This window comes from Typopeltis vanoorti, chromosome 12, assembly GCF_054136105.1.
Source record: "Typopeltis vanoorti isolate ZY-2024b chromosome 12, IOZ_Tvanoo_1.0, whole genome shotgun sequence".
In the NCBI taxonomy this organism is placed as follows: Eukaryota; Metazoa; Arthropoda; class Arachnida; order Uropygi; family Thelyphonidae; genus Typopeltis; species Typopeltis vanoorti.
Genome location: NC_143560.1, coordinates 111,784,466 through 111,808,178, shown reverse-complemented (window position 1 = coordinate 111,808,178; position 23,713 = coordinate 111,784,466). Strand labels below are relative to the sequence as shown.

General features: G+C 34.6%; 1 protein-coding gene across 5 annotated transcripts in view; it reads left to right on the top strand.

Annotated features, from left to right (window-relative positions):
* Nucleotides 1–23,713, top strand: part of LOC150101139 (uncharacterized) — a 916,744-nt gene that overhangs the window by 764,548 nt on the left and 128,483 nt on the right. For all 5 annotated transcript variants that reach the window (XM_090401523.1, XM_090401522.1, XM_090401520.1 and 2 more), the window contains one exon: nt 14,233–14,292. In XM_090401523.1, coding sequence (XP_090257649.1) covers nt 14,233–14,292 — 60 coding nt within the window. The remainder of the gene's footprint in view (nt 1–14,232; nt 14,293–23,713) is intronic.

Genomic DNA, 23,713 nt, shown 5'->3' with positions numbered 1-23,713 from the left:
GAGTGGAGTGGTGGGAGCGAGAACGGTCAGTGAGTTTAAAGAGTGGTATGATAAACTTTATGTTTCTGAGGGGGGGACCTCCCCTCGATGAGTCTTTACAGAATTTATGTCTTAGGAAGGACCTCCCTCGATGAGTCTTTTGACTCCTTGGAGGCCTGAATAATAATAATAATAATACGTTTCTGTTGCTTAGGAGTTCTGTGGAGGCTTCATGTATTGAGACCACATTTCAAAGTAAATAATGAGTTTAACAAAAAATTTGAAGAAAGCATCACCATCATCGTCAAATTCCTGCCATGTACCCTCAAGGGGTGTACAGGATATGATAATACTACATGTAAAAAATTACATCATTATTAATTTCCTACCTACAATTTTCCTCCAAATCAGTCTGTTACTTGTCAAGACTCCAACGTTATCAGATCTTTTATTTCTATCGTCTAAAGCACTTTGTACCGTATCAATCCACCTATATCTTGGTCTTCCTCTGGGTCGTTTTGCTGCCAACCTGGTAGAGAACACTTGTTTTGCTAATCTTTCCTCTCCCATTCTATTTAAGTGACCATACCACCTGAGATTAGCTCTGCTAACACATTCCTGGATGCTGAAAATGTCAAGTTCTTTCCTAATATCCTCGTTTTTAATATGATATTGCCATTGATGCCATCTGTTCACACCTATAATCTTTCTCAGGACTCTCATATCTCTGGTCTCTAGTCTTTGGTCAAGTGTTTTACTTCTGACCCAGTTCTCAGATCCATAAGTTAAAACCGGTTTGAACACTGTCTTGTATACAGCTAATTTAGTGTTCCGACTAATTTCTTTCTTATTCCATATGAATTTATTCAATTGACTTCCCACCATACCAGCTTTGCTGATTCTCTTGTCTATTTCTATATTTAATTTACCATCTTCACTAAAAATCGTGCCTAAGTAGCTGAAATGTTTTACTTGTTCCACAGGTTCTCCATTCACAACACAGTTGACATTTTCAATGATTCTGCTTATTTTCATTGTCTTTGTCTTTTTATTGCTGACCTTCATACCATATCTATTACAACAGCTATTCAATTTAGTCAGAGAATCTTGCAGACTTGTAGCGGATTTATTTAGAAGTATAACATCATCCGCATAAAGCAAAGAGCTGACATTAACATCTCCAATTTTGATATCATGTTTAATACCACTTTCCTTCATAATGTGATCCGTATAGATAATGAATAACAGAGGGGATAATGTACATCCTTGTCTCACACCAGATTTAACATTAAACCAACTTCCTGTACTTCCTTCTATTCTAACTGCTGACTTACAACTCAAATAAAGACTAAGTATTGCTTGATATAATGCCCCATTGACACCATATAACTGCAGCGTATCGAATAGCTTCTCTCTTGGCACCTTGTCATATGCCTTTTCCAAATCGACAAAACTTAAATACAGTTATTTGTTATATTCCCATGCTTTCTCGACTATTTGTCGTAAAGTGAATATCTGATCCTGACAGCCTCTATTTGGCCTGAATCCAGCTTGCTCTTCAGTAGGGAAATACCTCTGTAATTCTCACATTCCGTTTTATTTCCCTTTTTATATATGGGTACTATGAGCGCTCTACTCCAATCATCGGGAATTCGTCCCTCTGTCCAGGCTTTCTGAACTATGCAGTGCAGCCACTGTAAGACTCTTGTACCACCATACTTCAACATTCTGGTCGAATATCATCTACTCCTGCTGCCTTTCCACATTTCAAGCCTTTCATGGCTTTTTCTACTTCAAGTATGGATATGTATTCCTGACTGCATGCCTGTTGAGTGTTTTCTACCACTGTGCTGTCATCACTGCTTGTTTCATTTAGCAGTTTTTCAAAGTAATTACTCCATACTTCAAGGATATCTTTTTCTCCTGTTTTCATTTCACCTTTATCATCTTTAATTCCTTTTACAGCACTCTTTCCTCCATTCTTAAGCTTCTTCAACAACCTCCAGAATATTTTGCCACCTTCTTGATATTTATTTTCTATATTCTTGCCAAAGTCCTCCCATGACTTTTGTTTAGCTAGTTTTACACAGTGTTTAGCATTCTTGCATTTGTCTCTATATTCTCTAAGAGCACAAGCTGACTTATTTGCCAGGAACTTTTGATATGCTTTCTTCTTTTCCTTCACTGCCTCTTTAACTTCCTGTGTCCAGCAGGGAGTTCTGATTTTTTTATCCTTACATACAACCTCACCACATGCCTCTCTGGCAGAATCAATCAATGTTTTCTTCAGAGTTTGCCACTGAATCTCCAAGGCTTAATTCCTGTTCTCAAACTCTTTCATTTTTCTTCAATAATCTTTGTGTATTTTAGTCTACAGATCACATCTGAGAGCTGCTCAACTGTTATTCGCTTTAAAACTTTCTTACATGTTATTCTTTTCAATATGAAATTCAATTTTATCCTGCTCAAGACTAAATAGTGATCACTTCCAATTTCAAATCCTCTGTACACTCTGGTGTCCTGCACCAGGGAGAAAACATCACTATCAACAATAACATAGTCAATGAGACTTTTCTTATTCCTAGCCTCTTCTCTCCATGTGAATTTGTGCACATTTTTATGTTGGAATGTGGTGTTAGTAATAACCAGTCCATGTCCTGAGCAGAAATCCAACAGATATTTGCCATTATTATTAGCTTTGCTCTTTTCTCCAAATTTTCCCAAAATATTTTTGTATGTCTCACAATCATTTCCTACTCTGCTATTTAGATCCCCAACAAGGACCAACTTTTCTTTTTTCATTGTGTCAGTTGCTTTTTCTAAAGCCTCAAAAAATTCCTCTACTTCTACCTTAGTAGAACCTTCTGTGGGACCATAGGCACAAATAAGTCTCATTGTCCAGTTCCCTATTCTCATATTTGACCACATTACTCTACTTGAGACTGACTGCCATTCAAGAAGATTAGCCTCGTATTTTGTGTTGAATACTATGACTACTCCTTTTCCTTGATTGTCATTGCCTGAATATAACATTTTGTATTTATTGCTCAGAAAGATCTCACCAGTTTTGGTCTTTTTGTTTCAATCACCCCTATTATGTCGATCTGGTACTTATCTAATTCCTCAACTAGCTCCATTTCTTTGCCATTCAGGCTTCTGACATTGATAGTACCGATCTTCAACTCTGATGATATTGAGTTGGGGTTTGTTTTCAGATTTGTTCCAGTAGCTGACTTTTCACTGTTCGCCCTGGTTCCCTGGCAAAAACAACGAGGGGCCTTGTTTAAATCTTCCTACTGTGGAATTTTTTCTGCATACCAAAAAGGATAATCTTTTTTCTTCATTGTTCATTTCAACAATGGTAATGGTAATTTTTTTGTTATCTTCCAGTTCAAGAGTGAATATTACATTAGGGTGTAAGCTGTACAGATAATCTTTGAAATTAATTAACTCATCCATTGTTCCTGACAAATAACAAAAATATTGTCAATGTAATTTAACCAAATTTTTGGTTACTTCTCAGAGTTTGATTACATTTGTTTCAAAATTTTCCTTAAACAGATTGGCTAAAGCTGGAGAAAGGGGAAAATCCCTGGCAAGTCCTCCTTTTTGTTCCCTATATTTGTCCTGAAATATGATGAAAGTGTTTTCCATATAGTGTTTGAATAGTCTTACTGTGTCTGGTGAGAAAAAAGTTTACTAATAGATCTGCTGTCATCCCTGGGTACATTGGTGAAAGACAGACTGCTTCTAAACTTGTTAAGATGTCTGAAGATTCTATATTTATATCTTCTACATCTTAGCAAGTTTAGAAGCAGTCTGTCTTTTCACCAATGTACCCAGGGATGACAACAGATCTATTAGTAAACTTTTTCTCTCCAGACAGTAAGACTATTCAAACACTATATGGAAAACACTTTTATCATATTCTATATTTATATCTTTTACATTTTCAATAAAATGTATGCTAACTTCATGTGATTCTGTTTTTCCTATATGTAGTGATACCAAGTCAGATAAATACTTTGCTAAGTTTGAGTTCGAGGAATCACATTTACAATTGGCCATAACGGAATACATTTTTTTGTGTATTTTTGGTGCTCAATAAATTCTTGGGACTAATGGTTGCTTTGATGATAAAGATTTTTTTTTTTTTTATTCTTCTGGCCAATTAGGTAACCTTTTGATCAAGCCATTAGTTTTATTATGTGTGTGTGTGTGTGTGTGTGTGTGTGTGTGTGTGTGTCATGCAGGATCCCAGTCTAACGATAAATAGATGTTCGAATCTTCTCATAGACTGTTGATTTTTCTCATGTATTTGTTTATATTCATAACCACTGTTGCATTACCTTTGTCTGCCTTAACTATTACTGTTTTTATCTCGTCATAATTCTTTAAGAGCTGTTAACTCAAATTTTGGTATGTTTCCGAGTGATAATTTAGTTTTTAATTATAAGGTTGAAGGTTGTATGTGGAATGAGGTCTGCAGATGCTTTTGGAAAATTGCATAATATCCTTTTCAATATGTGCTATCATGTCTACTTTTGGAATGTTCTGTGGTAATAAGGCAGAATTAAAACCTGGAATGCTCTGGAAAGCTCTCATAAGTTCCCCAAAACCTTCAGGGAATTAGGAGAACTTTGTAAGATCAATGATTGTTATTACCAACTGAGCTCCTGGACACCATTATAAATAGTATGAAACATCATCATCATGAGTGATGTACTGCTGTTGAGGGTGACTCATATTCCTTATTGAGCCACTTTAACAATCTCATTTTGACCTCTTGTTTTTGACTATTTTATTCATGTATCCTTTTGTTATTGAATGAAACTATTTATTTAAGAATGTTTGTGGATTTTTTTTCACATTTCATATCATGCCACTTTTCATTGAATTGCATTAAAATTCATCTTACAGTTCTTGAATTATGATTTTTCTCTTTGTTACTTAATTTATGGAACCCAATGTAATATAATAATACAGGTGGTTATTATTATAATTATTACTGCTAGTACTAGCAGTCTAACAGACTTGCATGTCTTGAGACATGGAAGCCACTCTGTGAACCACCCATTACTTCTGTTTTTGTCAGATATTGTGTTTTGTGCTCACAATGCCATTTGCAGCTGAGATGAAACCCAAGTTCTGTAAGGAAAAACCTCTACTACATTTGAAAAGTCGTTATGAATGCTTCTTGTCTCATGAAGAGGGTTTGAACTAGAGTTTTTTTTTTTAAACCAAAGGACATATGCCCAGTGGTGAGTTATAGGGGGCTTGCCCGAGCCCTTTGTTAAATTTTTCTCAAATTTGCAAGCGCCTTTGTTGTTCTTGTTTAATTTTTTATTTTTTCAAAAAAAAAGAAAAAAAAACATAATTTTTTGAAATATATTAAGCGAAAAACTCATACGGTAACCTAAAAAAGTGATTTTATTAAATAAAATATTATAGTTACTGTTACCACTATTTTACAAATAAGAATTCACTTTTGATAATCGCATATAAATAAATAGGACTAAAAAATAATGCCCCTTGATTGGTACCGTTGATTATCACTTGAAGTATAAAAACAAAAGAGAAATATAACACACTTCAATATTATTGTGTTTAGATAATATTTATTAATTATTTATAGATTGTTTGTCATAAAAAACTTCTATCGCAAACAAAAGAAATTTATTTTGTTTATAAAAAATGCGGATTATTTCATATGTGTGATTATAAAAGATTTTATTCTTATTATTATAATTACAGCTATTTTGCTTGCTTCAGTTTAGGAGTGCCCCTGAACATAAAATTATGTTCAGGGGCAATTTGTTCAGATGACGACCGAGAATAGTCGAAATGGACTGCACCCCCCCCCCCTTTTTTTAATTTACAGGGGCACTCCTAAACTGAAGCAGGCAAAATAGCCGTAATTATAATAGTTTATTAAGAGGAGTAACATGGGAGTTTTCCCAGAAGAAAAAAATGTTTTTCTTATGTAAGATAAATTAACACAGATGATTGAGTGCAAATATTTCATGTAAAAATTATAGCATTTACAGGTTGATTGTCCTTACAGATTGATTACAGGTACTTTTTGATTGGCATTTGTACACAAGCTGTATTAATAAACGTTTTTCTGAGAAATGTGGCTTTTTTTTGCTCGACGATGCGAGCACTTTGTTAAAATTTCCATAGCCCACCACTACATGTGCCCCTTCATCCAGTTGAATATCTATTGAGGCAGTTAGAGGTGCCTCAACTGCAGAAAAAATGACTTAGAAAAAAATTTATTACCTCATTTGTTCATTGCTTTGTTGCAAAATTGTATACTTGACTGGCTAAAAGGATGGCATTTCAACTTATTGGCCATGAGTTCAAATCCTACTGCAGCACAGATGTTTGTTAAATACCTTTAATGTGGTAGATGTTCTCTTTACTAATGTTAGACCACCACATGACCTGAAGTGAAGAAAAAAAGCACCTTTATAGCAGTGTTCTCCATCATTTTATCACACTCATTAGACTCAAATACTACAAGTTTACAACCATTCATTATTATTATTTTCTCCAGCATCTCCATGGAGTTAAAGGAAGATCATAGGAAGTAGTTTCTGCAATTTGGAGGTTAGTTATCATGGTGTGCCACAGTGTTTGTTCCTCCTTTTGATTTTGTAATGGCTCTTGTTAACCATCCATTTCTTTACATCACCAACCCCAAGAAGTTCTTGGTCTACCAGGAGATCTTCTCCCCTCTAATTTTCCCTCCAGTATTTGCAGAGACATTTTCTCTGCAGATTCTCTTAATATGTGTCCTGTCATCTTGCACTTTCTCTTTATCAGGTCTTCACAAGTATTCTTTTGGTTTCCATTAACTTTAATGCCTTAATTTTTTTCTTCATTACTTTTTCCTCCTTCCAAGAAATTTTCATTGCTCTCTTATAGCAACAGATCTCAAAGCTCTGCAATTTCCTGATTATGGATTTTGTTTATATCCACATCTCACATTCATAATTCAATGCGAACCACACATAGAATCAGTGGTGCACTCAGGATCTTAGGGGTGGGGGGCTGAGTTGAGTAGACAATTTGAGAATAGACACTATACATTGCATATAGCCCTGACTGAGCATCTGCAGTGATTGCCAATACATGTAGTGCTCGGTCTGCCCGAGCACTACCTCGTTCGCCTTGTATTCACAGCAGCCATGATTCCCGAGCGCTATAAGGTACTCCCACCTTATTGGACCACTAATTCATAAGTAGTATAGAAATAGAAGACATGGCACAACATAAATAAAAAAACTGATTTTAAATTAGGAAAAGATTTTTGGAAAAATTTTCTAGTATTTGTTCCTTTCTTTTTTTTTTTTGGGAGGACCTGTGTCCCCAGGGTGCACCAATGCTTGGTGCTAAGTATGGTACATCGTTGTGAGAGCTGCATCGCAGTTTGGGGTGGATATATGCATACTGAAATGTCCCCTCCACATAGTTTTCTTTAAGCACTATATATTTATTACTTAAGTACATTCTTAAGAAATTTGTAACTTTTTCCAAAAACATTGCAATTTAATTTGTACGAAATTTATAACTCATTTTTGTGTAATGTAATATATTGATATGATGGCAATAAATTCATGTCCACATTTAGCTGTAATCATGCAAGTTTTTTCATATATAGGATAATGTAATTTGTCCTTAGCTTTTCAGCATCTGTATTGAGGAAAAAATCAGATAAAACGAAAACATCCACTATGAGATGCTATCAACAAACAAAAAAGGAAATTAACTTGCAATGGATAGGAGAGAAGCCACAAGATGGCTATGATTCTAGACAATTTCAAATATACAGAGCTGCTACATGAGATTCAACAGTTCTATCGCCTATGCCTAAAGGAGGGTATGGATAACAAGCAGTTCTGCTATATAATAAGAATATCAAAATTCATATTGTTGTCTGTAGATAGTAAGGAAGCTGGCTGATGACGAGTTCTCCATCACTTTTGACAGGATTGAGACAATTTAATGCCGATTTTTTTCTCTCTTTTCCTGAGGATAGAACAGAAACAATAGCATAAAATTATGCTTTTTTATGCCATTGGAAATATAGATTGAGTGATTGATTGATTTTCTGGAGAAAAGATTTTAGTACAACTGATGCGACAGCATATGGCCAGAGGATTTAGTAGTATCAAAACTAATGTGTACTTTTTCTCTGTACTTCTGCATAAAGATCAGAGTAGACAAAGTGCATGTGATTGCTAGAACAGTAAGGAGGAATTTGCTTTAATCATCAAATTTGGAATTGGAGAAAGAGATTAATGCCAAGATAACTACCTTATCTTGAGATGTTCCCATTGCTCCATTAGTATACGAAAGGTGGAATATATTTAGTACAGAAGTCTTGCTCAACATCCTTGGCAACATAACAAAATGCTTAAGTGCTATTTTGCATCTGGTGCTTAGAAAGCTTTCTATAAAGCTACTAAGGATTTTATTCTTATGCCTATCATGGAGGGATTCCGATCATCTTAATTTATAGCATTCTTTTCAAATAATGTAATGAATTTTAGCTTTTTGGAGAGACAAATTAATTTTCATAATTTATTTGATCGATAATTTGAAATTTAATAGTTCATATATTTTTTAAAAAAAATCAATAAATAGGAGGATCTCTGGCATGGGCAAGCGGATTTTTTCTCCCAGAAACTCGGGTTTTTCATCTCGTAAACTCAAGAAAATAGACCATAGAATCAACCTTAATTCAGACAGCAATATATTCTGTTAGGGTCAGGTACCAAGAGATGACTGAATTTGTTTGCCAGTCTCTTCATCGGTAGCGGCTTATAATTAGTGAGAGTCAGGGGCAAGCTATCTCTGATTGGCTACCGATGGAGATTGAACTGCCCACTCAGTCTCCAAAAGCTAGATAGAGTTAAAAGGCCTCGCCTACTCCCTATAAGAGAATAAAAAGCATTAGCTTATTTATTTATTTTTATAATTTTAAATGAAAACACAAATCAGCTCTGATAGAAATTATTTGCATTAGAAAGTATTGAGAAATTGGACTTCCATAATTATACATGAGTGCTGTGGCTGTCTGTCAGCTAGTAAATACAGGGTGATCACAATTTAAAGTATCTCTGTTTAAGGGCTTCTGGAGGGTTACCAAGTTATCCAAATACTGCAAAACTTTAGAAAAAATCGATCACTGGGTGGCACCCTACAAAGCCTGAATGAGGAATACTTTAATTTTGATCACCTTGTATTTCTTGCCGATCAGATTAGCCACACACACTCACATATAATTAAGGAAGTCTGTTTCCTAAATATTTTTAAATGAAAATAATTTTTACCACAATTGATTTCTTTTGTCATTTAAAATTATATTGAATACTAAATTTCATATTATGTAAAAAAAAGAGAGAAAAAACATAGTTCCAAAATTCACCACCACCAAGGGTGCTGTATGATGTACAGAATGTGGACGTAGTAATTTTTATAAACAACAGAAGCATAAGAAAGACATTTTTATTCACTTCCATTTTGCATTCGCCCTCTGTACTGTTCATTAGTCTGTACTTTCCAGTATGCCACAAACTGCATCCTTTGCACAATTTGCTCAACGACAGAATGCAGTTGGTCAGAACTGATGTTGGGCACATGATGTGTTATGCTATCTTTCAGCACTAGTAAGTAATCAGGATGATCAGTAGTGCACTCAGGATTTAATCTTTAGAGGACCCGAGTTGAGGAGACGATTTGAGAATACAAACTACACATTGCACATGACCTATAACTGAGCATCTGCAATAATCGCTAATTCATAAGTAAGTATAGAAATAGAAAACACTACACAACATAAATAAAAAAAAAAAAGAATTTTAATTAGGAAAAGATTTTTTGAAAATTTTCTAGTGTTTTTTTTTTTTTTTTTCCCTTTTTCTTTGGGGGGACCTGGCCCCCACTCTGGGTGCAGCACTGCATAGGATTTTATTATTCTTATTTTAGTTTGTTTATTTATTATTCCAAAATGCTTCTTTTGCCTTAACTATTCTTGATTTTATTTCCATAACTGTTGTTCCATCTTCTGTAATCATTACGCCTAAATAATTATAAGCCTTTTACATTTTGGATTAATCCTGTTGATACATTGTAAAATTGTATACTTGGTGGGCTAAGAGGACGGCATTCCAACTTACTGGCCATGAGTTCAAACCCTACTGTAGCACAGTAGGATTTGAACTCTTTTTTAACCAAAAGAGCACTCTTAAATTTGTCTTTTGTTACTGTTTTTTGCTTATTACCATATACTTGGTTTTAGCTGTATTTAATACTAAGCCATAATTCTGACTCTTTTGATAGTATTTCAACCATATTTTGTAACCGTTTGATTTTGCTATGAAGACCAAATCTTCAGCAAATCTATTATTGTTAATTCTGTTGCCATTTATTTTTATTCCTATTTCAATTTCTTCATATTCTTTCATTATCATTTCACTGTATATAATCAAAAGTATATAATGAAAAGTTGATATTATATCCTTATCTTACTCCTCTTTTGATATCTATTGTTTCATTATTAATTTCATTTATAATTTGTATCTTCTGATTCCAGTATAATTTTATTATTATTCACTCCAGCTTTCTGTGATTGCTTGATGTAATTCGACAACATTTGTAGGCCTTTTGATGTCACTTTTTCACTTTAAAATATTCCAAACATTTTCGATCAGATTAAGGTCCAGGCTATTCGAAGGCCATTTAATGTCTTGAATTTGAATGTCTTTTAATATTTCTATTAACTTTTCGTGGCTTACTGTGTCATGCATTTTGAAAGTCTATAAAGCAAAGATATGTGTTACTATTTATGTTTAGGAGCTGCTTACTACAACCCCTTGCAAAAAGTATCTGATCAACGACTGTAACAACATTGTGTATATATATATTAGGATTTATTTTTCCTGAATACATAAATTTTGTTCAATTTAAACAGTTATGAATATAAATACAATCAACAAAGAAATAAAATATATTACGAAAAATATTTTATAGTTACTTTTAACTAGAAATTAGGTGACTAGAAAACAAACACAGAAGAATAAAAGTATGAGATCATTCTTTGATCTGGAAATATATATCAATCACTGAACTCAATATTTTGTTTTTCCTCCTTTAGCCTGAATAACTGCTTTCATCCTTCATGACATGGACTCAATAAGATTTTGACAGTTGGTTGGGAGAATTTCACTCCAGCTTTCTGTGATTGCTTGATGTAATTTGACAACATTTGCAGGCCTTTTGGTGTCAATTTTTCACTTTAAAATATTCGAAACATTTTAGATCAGATTAAGGTCCAGGCTATCCAAAGGCCAAGTCAAAGTTTTAATTGATTTGACCTTCAAATGCAAAAGTAAAATCCTTGACCAATTCGCTGATTTCATGTTGTGCAGTCGCTTACTTTTGCTCTGTAGTTTGATTATGCAGCATTAAGTTGTTTGGATGTTGAACACCACACTTTTTTGCAAGTTTAGCCAGTTTTCTGTCCTGTCCACATGAGGTGGCAACTGAATGTCCATTTCAAGGCATGTTTTTACATTGATTAAAAGTAATTTTCGACCAAATGAACTATGGAAAAGATAGACTTCAATTGGGTTTATATGGGTAAAATTTATTTGAAACTAAGTAAGAAATACCAACAAGTTTCTACAACTTAACTGTTTGGCTTCTTCAGGGTAAAAAAAATAATAAATACAGAACAACTTAAACACTAAAACTGTTCATGAAGGAAAGAACCGAATACAATTGTATTTCGCGTACATCACACGCATGGAGCGTGTATGATGTCATCTGTTGTTATGCAGGAACGTTCTGTAATTAACAGCAAGATTTAACTCTGGCATGCTTAAAGATCTTATGAGGGTCTTCCAAATATCAGGCAGAATCAATCCTTGGTTTCTATTTAGGTTGTGTTTATAACAGATAACTGTTATGGCTTCTTTTATGATACGGGAGCAGAAATCTTTCTCTAAGTAGGGCATGGAGCTTTTGTCCCATTCTGTGGTATGGCTTGTCCTGGAGAAATGAAGTGCTAATCCTGAATTGTCATCTCTGTTATTGTTTACGTCTCCTACGTGTTCTTTTTTTTCTGATTTCCAAACTTCTAGAGGTCTGACCAATATAGTTTAATCCGCATGAACAGGGGATGTTATAGACGGCGGCATATTTGAAGAAAGCATCACTGTCTTTCAGAGATCTTAGATGTACACGTTCTTATGTTTTTTGTAAAAAATACAATTATATTCGGTTCTTTCCTTCATGAACAGTTTTAGTGTTTAAGTTGTTCTGTATCTATTATTTTTTTTACCCTGTAAGAAGCCAAACAGCTAAGTTGGTGAAATTTCTTACTTAGTTTCAAATAAATTTGACTTATATAAACCCAGTTGAAGTCTATCTTTTCCATGTTTTTACAGTATTAGTTCGGATGATATTTTTTCCAAATGCCACATACAGTACTTTGAGAACATTTTAGTAATCTAGCTACTTGTCTTTGAGACATTCTGCCTTTCAGATATTCAATCATTCTGTTTTTTAAAACGCTCAAAAGTTCTTTCACAGGAGCCATCCTTTAACACTGTAGATAGAATTCAGATTGCACAACCACAATTCTGCTCCTTATAAATGTTTTCTCTATGTTTTATGCATGCACAGACAATTCTAGATTTGCATATTTGGGAAGGATACATGTTTGTTTCCTCAGTGATTGCTTACTTTTTCCCAACTGTCAACTTGATCAGATACTTTTTTTTCTAACAGAGATAATTTATTTTCTTTAAATCTTTGAATCATACATAAAATTTTCTTTTCTTTTTATAATTTAAAGTGAGCTGTTTCATTTTTTGCATGCTAAAATGTTTGTATGTTAAATTTTCTAAGAAATATATGATGTATATTGAGTCGTGATTGTGATAACAACATTGATCGGATACTTTTAGTCAGGGGTTGTAATCATTATTCCCAAAAATATCTGTCATAGTTTTCCTTGAACTTATGCACTGATGAAACATTCACAGCCTATTCCACCCATTTACCATTATCCAAGTTAATATTCACCTTAATTCTCTTACTACTCACATTCCACAATCAATTAATAGGGAGTGAATCCCTTGTTCTTTCATTTTTTTTCACCTCTCCTATCAGCTGGATAGGAGAGGTGAGCCCATAAGGAGCATTCCACCCATAAGGAGTCTGTCCTCATAAGGAGCATTCCACCTATCAGAATCTTGGTCACTCTCACATCTGGATTCTTTCTTTCCAGTTTGTCATCCTCAAGAAGTCCATGCAACTAGGATCTGCAGCAGTCCAGATGTGGCCATATTTAAAGTCATCTAAAGGAGATCAGGGAGAGAGCATCTTGAAGATTCCTAAAGGAACGAAGAAAATTCCTGAAAGAAGGGAAGTAAAATTATTTCACAAAGTGGGAAGAGGAGTTATAAGACTGAGACTATCATTTTATATGTATTTGGAATTTCAAGTAAAATGCTAGATAGGGTGGTGAGAACTAGGAGCCAAAATTGGATTGATGACAGCAGAATTATCTATGATGGTAATAATGTGCTTTATTAAGAGGAACTCATGTTTTAGCAGCCTCTTGGATATTACAATGGGCTGACAAGTGAGGTTAATATGTTGCAGCATATTTAGATTTTGCAAAAGCCTCTGATAGATTGTCACATAGCAAATTCATAATTAAATTAGGGCAGATGGGGTTGCAAAGTGCAAGCATTATCAGCACAAGACCTCCATAGAGTGGAGGTCTGATGATAATGATAAATTTATCTCATTGCTTGCATCCAGAATGAACATTATTCTTTATAAGTAAGAGTTCTAATAGTACAGCACTTTTTCAGCATGATAACTGAAGATAATTTTAGTTGTGCAGCACTACAATTAAAATCATCCTCAGTTATAAAACAGATTTTATTCTTTATTGCATACAGTTCTTTATCCATATATCTCTATTTTGTTCATTTTATATTTCATGTTACATATAGATAGTATATTCTATGAAAGAAGAAAAGTTGTAAAGAAAAGGGGAAAAAAGCAATTGCCACTCATTTCACTTCTCTTTACAATATTATTGATACAGATAATTTATGATTGGCTGGTATTTCCAGAATTCATCTGCCACTTGGTTCTGACAGAGATAAATTTGAGAAGCTTTATACTTAACACAGGAAAAATCAGTTTTCTTTCTTTCTTATATAGGGTGAAAGTGCATTTGTGGGCTATGAAATAGATGGAGTATCTCTAATGAGAGGACCACAGGTAAGTTAATTTATATTTTCTTTCAGTCCGAAACAATCAGTGTGTGTACTTCAAATTTCTGATATTGTCATTATTATTATTATACCTCATGTTCTATATGCATTTCAAATTTCTGATGTTGTCATTATTATTATGCAACTTCATGTTGCATAATAATAATGGCCATAATGAGGGTGTCATAAGGTAGCATATTGTATGTGCTGTGTCATTATTACTGCTGCTGCAAGATAAGTCATTTTTTTTTCATATTTTAGTTAATAATATTAGGTTAACTTATTGTAGTTTTTGTTTTATATGGGTGCGTGATTAACTGGGTTATTTAGTTTGCAAGTAGATCTTGTATTTTTTGTTTAAATACGATATTGTCAGTATGAAAGTTAAAGGATTTATGGAAGGGTAAGGCGAAAGAACTAATCATCTTGGATGGCACTAATCATCTGAGAGGGGAAAAGTATTCTATTAGGGAGGATTTGAAGGAGTTGTTGGACGAAGCAAAAAAGAAGAGTTAGAGGTGAAGATTGTGAGCCTCCTGCTATGCTATGATAGAGGCCAATTGATGTGGAGGGCATTGATAGCAAACAAATCAATATGCAGGTTGTGCAGAAGGAATGATATAGGATTTGTAGGGAAAGAAAAATGTTGGGGACCTAAAGCAATGCTGCAGTTTCTGTATACTGATGCCAGAAGTATCAGGGACAAGAGGGAAGGAAGGGGCTTGTAGCATTGGTTAGTGCAACCTTGCCAGAAGTTATAGACATTGTAGTGAGACTTGGCTAATAGCAAATGATGTAGTTACAGGAATAGAATGTGAAGGGTTTAGTATTTTCACAAAGGATACCAAAGATAGGATTGGGGGGGGGGGGGGGGAGATACTGCTGATGATAGCAGGAAGATGGCTGTTCTGGTATGGGCAAGGCCAATGAGAAAATATATGTTTGGTTGCTGCTATAGGTTAGGAGGTTCCGGAGGTGATCTGAATGACATGCAGAAGCAAATTAGTATGATTGCAGGTCAGCTGATTATTATGGGGGGGGGGGCTTCAAATTCATATATAGAGATATAGATTGGAAAGAAGAAAGATCACATCCATCCACCTGTTCACTGGACATCAACAGATGCCAGTCACTCCAGACTCCAGACATACTATTATCCATCTCATTGACGGTCTACCCTTTTACTCTTTTTCCAGGTACTTTACCTTCTATTACTGTTATATTATAACTATTATAATTTTTCGTTTAAAATTTCACAATTATTATTATTATGGGCTACTTCATGGGGTCTTAGACCCATTGAAGGATGCTTTAAACATCATGCCAAGCACTAACATTTGCACAGTGTCTATCATACATTTGAACTCATTCACAGTTGTGGCACCCACAACAGACTCTGGCAACCCATTCCACTCATTTACCATGCTCCGAGTTATTTAAATTCTACTGGAAAAATGCATCTATAGAAGTTTTTTTTTTTTAGGTTGTTTATGTAGATGAATGTATGTTTGATTTTTCTGTTTTGTATTATATAACGTAAATTGTATTTATTTTTCTTGGATATTTTCCCTTAAAACTGTTTGTTTTCTTTTTAATTGGGTTTTATATAATGTTATGATTGATGTTTTGAATTTGGTTAATTTTTCTTAGTTTTTTTTTTTTTTAATGTGCATAGCTTTTTTTTTTTGATAGTGTGGCATCACGAAGTCAATGCATGTGGCATCAGTAACATAACTTAAGTAGGTCACATGACTGATGGTTTTGCAGAAGTCAGCAGAGAGAATCCCAAGACTTGTACAGGTACCTAATGCGCTGTCGCAGGTTATTATTAAAATTTTCTTATACTCCATAGAGTCACAACACTTGCTGTGGGAGGTCAGTGCAAAATCTATTGTACCACTCCTTAAACTCCTCCACCATCTGCACTTCCACCACCCTCTCAGGTAATTCATTCCATGCTCCTGCCGCTTTCCATGCAAGAACTTCCTTCCTTCCCCTTGTTCTGCTGTATGAAAAATCTCATTTGATAATAATCTTTCAACAGCTTAAATGGCTCAAACATATTCCATCTTTGTCTACTATCCACTAAATTCTGTTTGTTGTACATTTCTGATATCATTTTTGTTATCTTTTTTCTGCAACGTCTCCAAGGTTATGTCATCCCTTTCAAATCCCAGTGACATGATCTGAGTACAGAAATCTACAGGTGATCTGACAAAAGCTTTATAAAGTGGGATCCCTCCCCCCCCCCCCCTCGGTCAATGTCCTTCTCAATATTGCAGCATTTCTCTTCTGTAAATTTTCTCTTTCTGTTAGGAATTTCACATCATTTGTCTTTCAAGTTTCCTCCTATGCATGTAAAGATGTTTCACATCAAATGCCCTGCCACTTCAGTTTGAGACTGTCTAATTCATATTTTGTTGTAAAGTCCTCATAAGTGTTTTTGAGTGCCTGCACACACAAACACACTTATAATATGTAAGTTCTATCCATCACACTCACTCCACAAATACCATTCCTTCTGCACAATATATACATTGAAATGAAAATAAAAACTAATCTATACATTACATTAGAATTTTAATTTCATAAAAATTTTGTCCAGCTATAAAGGGGATCTTCGGTAATACTGAAGGCACTCTTGATATTGTTTGGGTTCTTGATCCAAAGCACTCTTTTGTATTAATGTTTGTCCACAATCATCACCATCCTTCTCAACTTGTGTCTGTTATACCACAGGAGACTAAAGATTGGTAGTCTCTATCTCTCTTTTTTTTTCTTTTTGTACCAGCAACTTTTTTTTATCTTGCACATGTTGCCTGCCAGATCATTGATACTTGCCAAAATGGTCATCTCATTCACTTTCCTTCTCTGCATCTTCAGTCTTACTCTTTGCATGAAAAATACTCTTTTGTAAGGCTGTCATCGAGCACTCCTCTTATTACAGAATCATCATACAAAACTTTCTTCTTGCTGTTCCTGCTTGCTATTTCATGCACCTCTCTCTCTCTCTCACATCATTCAAGCTCAAAATTATGAAAAATTCCATGCGAGTACACTATCTCTCTCATATTATCACCTCATTGTTCTCATCTTGCACTGCTTCTTTCATGCTTTTTAATGTTGTTCACCTTCATTTACTTCTATAATAAATTTAGTTTAATCCTTTATCCAAGTGTGAGCAAATAAAGCTTGCACCTGAAAATATCTTCAGGACTGGGGTAAGGTAGTACAACACCAGGCAACTCATAGCAAAGGTGGAGCAAGCTACCATCACTCCTATCCCAGTATCTCCCATAATGCAAAACACATCTCTTTGCGGATATGTATAACGTTATGCATTAAGGGAAGGGCTACTACCCAGACTAGTTTCGACCTTTATTGAGGTCTCTTCAGTGGGAGCTAGGCCCAGAGGTGGAGATACCAGGCAGGAGCAATAGCGAGGTCATCTTTACCTATAGGAGTTGCCAAACGGTGTGCCACCTTTTTATTAAAGAGAAAGATGTTGAAAGTTTATTTTTCACTTGGTTAGACTATAATAAATTTTGTTTAATCCTTTATCCAAGTGTGAGCAAACGAAGTTTGCACCTGAAAATATCTTCGGGACTGGGGTAAGGTAGTACAACACCGGGCAACTCGTAGCAAAGGTGGAGCAGCTCCACCTTTGCAACAAGTTGCCCAATTTTGTACCACCTTACCTCAGTCCTGAAGATACTTCAGGCACAAACTTTGTTTGCTCACACTTGGATAAAAGATTAAACTAAATTTATTATAGTCTAACCAAGTGAAAAATAAACTTCCATCATTTACTTCTACTGAACTTTCACTTAGTCTCACCAACACATTTTTCAAGCCTTTTGTCATTCATATCTTCATAAAGAATATGTACAATAAACAACCCTGATTTAACATCCCTGAGGTTAAATTGATTCACATTTGTTTTTCATTACTTTAAAAAAAAAAAAAATCGCAATGAAAAATCATGAAATGTAAGTTATGCCAGTCAATGATGGTTCTGGAAGGAATCCAATGTGCATACCAGTAAATGAATCAGTATTTTTTTAATGTACAATTTTATCCAATAAAACACTTAAATAAGCTCAACACGCATTATACATAAGTACTTTTTATTAGCATTGAATGACACAGTCTAAATACATTAAGATGCTAATAAAATAACTTTAATTAACAGGAGATCAATATTTTTTATTTTTTCTAAATAGTACTTCAAATTCTGGAAATAATTGTTTCCCATAAAAAGGACAATTGCAATCCATCACTTCTGTTTAGATTTGGACAATGTACCAAGTTTTCACAATTTTCTTTATGTAAGCATTCCATAAGATAATTATTCTTATGGAGAATGTTAATCTTCTTGAAAAGGATTCAATGTATGGTTGAGATAGCATTTGCAAGTCTCTACTGTTTAGGCTCATGGAATTTAATGTGGTCGATATGATTATCATGATATGGCCACTGATCTTTCTGTTCAGCCAAAGTATGATAACCCATACTAGCAAGGAATTTGATATACTCTATGGTGGGCTAAAGGCAGAGGTTTATATTTTGCAGAGCCTAGAAAAGTAGAAATCTTGTTACTAGAATGAAAAGGACTGTAGGTCAACATATCTAAGTAGTTTAGCTATACATTCAGAGACACCTTTATCATAAAAAAATGGTAACATGATAGACCACATCTGTATCATCACCATGATGAGAAGAAGATGGTAAGGAAACTCTATAATGATTAATGATTTTGTCGACATAAGATTCGGTTAAGCCTCTAACAAGGAAGGTGGACTTGATGTGATTTATTTCCTGACAGAGCAGTAAAGTCCAGAATGGGTTTTGTTTCTAGAAACTCAAAAATGAAGGATACTGTATCATTGATGAAGTAAAACAAGATCTAAAAAGATCTAAAAAAGTCCAATTGTGTTCCAGTTTCAAAATAAGGAATCATATGATAATCTTATAGCTCCTTTATCGAGTTTATTTCTCACCAGTTGAAATGGCTAGGACACATTAAAAATAAAAAAAATTAATACATGCAGATGTATTCTTTTATGTATATATCTGCATGTATTAATTTTTTTACAAGAACAATAAAAAGATGAGATCAAAAAGAAAGACCCAGTATGACTGATAATATTCAAAGAAATCTGAGAGAAAGAATGCAACTAAAATTCTCTCTTACTCAGAAGCAAAGGAAGAACAACAAGTAACATGGCAGTATGAAGGGATTAAAATTTTAGCAGAATCTAATTCTATTCATATGTCAGACATCGATAATTATATACCGGAGGATGAGTTGAATAAGAAGACTAGGAAGTGGAATATATTGTAACATGGAAAAATCTAATAAATTTGATCAATTCTGGTTACAAATATTGCCAGAAAAAGTAATATTCAAACTTATACAAATTCTTGGGCAAGATTGAAGTTATTATTATCCTAAGAACCCCCATATAGTCAAATACTCATCTAGAAGGTCTCTTTGTCATACACACAGCTCATCATATTGTGCTTTAAAAGATTGAGGTTAGAAACATTTTTCATATGACTGATCATACAAATATATCCTATATCTGTAGCCAAGATATAGGATATAAAAATAGGAAAGATAGAATCCCTTCTTTCTGATCTTCCTTAGCTAAAATTCCATGTCCCATTCTACATTGAGTTCATTTGTTTCCATTGTTGCTCTCCTTATGTGGCCAGCCATTCTTAACTTTGATTTCTTTTCTTTTAATGATGATTTTTTTCAGTGTAACATTTCTAATGATGAGGTCATCTTTTTATTTTTTTCATGATTTAATGTTCATAACTCCATCTTCCTCTTCTTTCCAATTGCATTGATCTGGCATGCAGAGATACTGAGCCATTCACTTCAGTGGTTTTGCACGAATTGTTTACATGCTTACCAGAAGACCAAATAACACTAACTGTCCTCCAAATAGTTTCTTCTTATCCCATGAAGCACTACTTATTCAGCAATTACCATAGATTGGTTGTCTTACATTATAAGAATGCCAGGTAAAGATGGTTTTCATGACTTTTATGCTGCATTTCCTTGGTTGGATTATTGTTTTCAGTCTTTTTATGCAAATATAATGCATTAGATGCATTACCTTTCTTATTGATTGTATGAAAACACTCATTTCCAATTCTGTGTTAAATTCTTTTAACATAAATATTTCTTAATGAGTTCATTTTCTTGATCACAGAACTAATGTAAATAACTATTTGGGAACATTGATCAAGTGTAAATGGATAAGTATTTTAATACCGACTAGATTCACCAAACTTAAGCTGTTGGCATCGTCAGGGTACAAGCACTGAAGTTAAAATATATCACAAAACAGATCTTAACTGTAAATTCTAAAAATTATAGTTACAAACTAAAATAGCATTGAACGTGAATAATACACGTATCGCGTGTACATGATTTATTAGTTGTTGCTAAGGAACGCTCTATAGTTAGCATTAAAGTTCATTTCTTGTGTGTTCAGAGATCTAATTAGGTTGAAAGTTTATTTTTCACTTAGTTAGACTATAATAAATTTAGTTTAATCCTTTATCCAAGTGTGAGCAAACAAAGTTTACGCCTGAAAGTATCTTCAGGACTTTTGCAAAGAGTTGTCTGGTGTTGTACCACCTTACCCCAGTCCTGAACATAATTCAGGTACAAACTTTGTTTGCTCACACTTGGATAAAGGATTAAACTAAATTTATTAAAGATCTAATTGTGGTTTTCCATATCTCTGGAAGTATTAAACCTTGGTTCCTGTTAAGGTTATCTGTAGTGTGCACGATTGTGGCTGCTGCTTTAAACATTCGAGAGTGGTAGTCTTCTTCTATGTAAGGAGTACAACTTTTTTCCCACTCAATGATATGGTTTGTTATGGAGAAATGTGATGACAGGCCTGATATGATATGTCTTGTCTGTTATTTTTAACATAACCAATGTGTTCCTTCTGTCTAATCTCGAGGCTTCTCGAAGTCTGGCCGATGTAACTTGAACCACACGAGCATGGAATATTGTAGATTCCAGCATACTTATAGAAAGGATGGGTATCTTTTGGAGATCGTAGTAGTTTACGAATTGTTTCTATAGGTTTGAATGTCACCCTTATATTTTGAGGAGATTAGCGAGCTTGTTAGAGATACTGCTAACATACAGAATGGCGATTGTTGTAATATACTGAGTGTCTTCTGGTTCTCTTTGTGGTGGCTCAGAGAAAAGGATTTTGTTGACGAGTCTTCGTGAGTAGCCATTCAAGGCGAGATTATTAGATATCAATGTTAATTCATCTTGGTAGTTATCAAAGGCTATGCAAGAGTAAAGCATATTACAATTGGCTTTCATGGAAATCCTATCATGAGTCCTTGGACGTGTCACATAATAATAATAAAATGTCCATCTTCCATTTCTGGTCTCTTGCCAAAGTTATTGCCCATAATTAAGCACCTCCATAGTATAATTAGAACAATGACAGAACATTGTACCTTGGAAAGATGATGTTGTTTTGATGAAAGGAATCATTATATGGTGATTTTGTTTTCAATTGAAGGTGAGTTAGCAAAATTTTGTCTGGAGGTAGCATGATTTATTCTCCCAAAAACTTGGGTTTTTATCCCACATACAGGCAAATTGACCATAGAGCACATGCAATTTATGGAAAAAAAATACTATTGGTGGTGGGCAGTAGATGGCATTGTGTTGGAGGATTAAGTAGAGGAGATGGTGAGTTGTGTCATGGAATAGTATGCTCCTCCACGATGAATCCTTGGACTCCTCAGGGGTGTCATATAAAAATGTTTGTCCAAAAATACAAATAATTCTATTAATTGATAACCATGAAAAAAAAGCTTTCTTACTTTTTCTGGATTTTTGCTGGATTCTTACTTTTCTTTCAATTTTTTGATGTCTTGGTTAATGCCCTCCTATCATTCCAGATATGCAATGCTGCCTTTATTTTTTGTGAGAAAAAAAGATAAGAAGAATAGAATCCAAATGGAATACTAAAAGTTTCACAATTCCGATGGTACTTCTCCACTTGTTCTGGATATTTGTGCTCGAGTTGAATCCTGTTTGGATGTTGCACTTTTTTATTCTGTCCTAATTAACTGATATCTTTCCTGCTGCTTGGAAATTAGTCTAGTCCTAAGAATGGAGATAAATCTCTGTCATCAAATTTCTGTCCAGTTTCTTTCACTTCAGTTCTTTCTAAAGTAATGCATCCAACTTTGCATCCCTCAAAGTCACTCTTTATATAAACAAACTACTCCTTTCCTCCTGTGAAACTGTACATTGATTAATTCGCAGTGATAGCTCTTGGCTTCAGCTTGCCTCTATAATGCCATAGTACCTAACTCATATTTTTTACTTTATCACTCACCTGCCAGTCATTAGCAAAGGCCAATACTGTATTTCTTGGCCTCACCAAACAGCGTTGTCATATTCTTCTCAAGCATTTCTTTTATAATGTATTTTATCATACAAAATTCAGTTGTTATTCATACTCTGTTTTCTCTTCCCTTACATCTCTACCTTTCTTTTGTTTCTGTGCCATGCCACCTGCCAGGAATTTCTTCAACCATTCTTTATAGATACCAAGGAATTATATTCTTGGTTTAATCCTTTATCCAAGTGCAAGCAAATAGAGTCTGCACATGAAGTATCTTCAAGACTTGGGTTCCTTGTGAGGTTAATGACTGCACATCAATTTTCTTAGTATCCCCTAATGCAAACACACCTCATTTCAGATGTGTAAAATGCTATGCATTATAAGAGGGGCAACTACCTAGACAAGTTTCAACCTTTGTATAAGTAAAGGGTCTTCTCCAAAAACTTGGTGATCCCTAAGATCAGTCTAACCTTAATTAGTAACCCGAAGGATCTTATAATCTCATTCTTCTTCTTTCATTATGCATTATTCTCGCTTCCTATGCAGGGTCTGCGTGTTACTTAGATGCGACTTCTTGTTAGTACCACTCCCAACTGACCTGCAGCTGGGGGGTGATATATTTTTGACTGTAGCAGCGTATGTTCACTGGGTCGGTTTGCCTGCTTGCAGGATGAAAAACGCCTGATAAACTGGCAGAAAAAACCCTACTGCCCGTGCCCAAGATCGGCTAACTTGGCTATGGCTGAGGAAGATCCTCAAATTCCTCACATCTTCGAAAGGAATCGAACCTGGGACACAATTCTTCCTCAGTAATATGGTTGCAAAGCACAAAGCCACTAGGCTAACCCCACGGACGATCTTATAATCTCATTACACTCCATTAATTTCAGCACTGGTTCTGCCAGACAGAACTGCTCATTGTCCAGGTCTCAACAAAGGCCACATCAGTAGAAGTTGTACCATAGGTAGGCATCTAATGGAATGTAGTGATCAAGACCACTTCAGTGGAAACCAGACAAA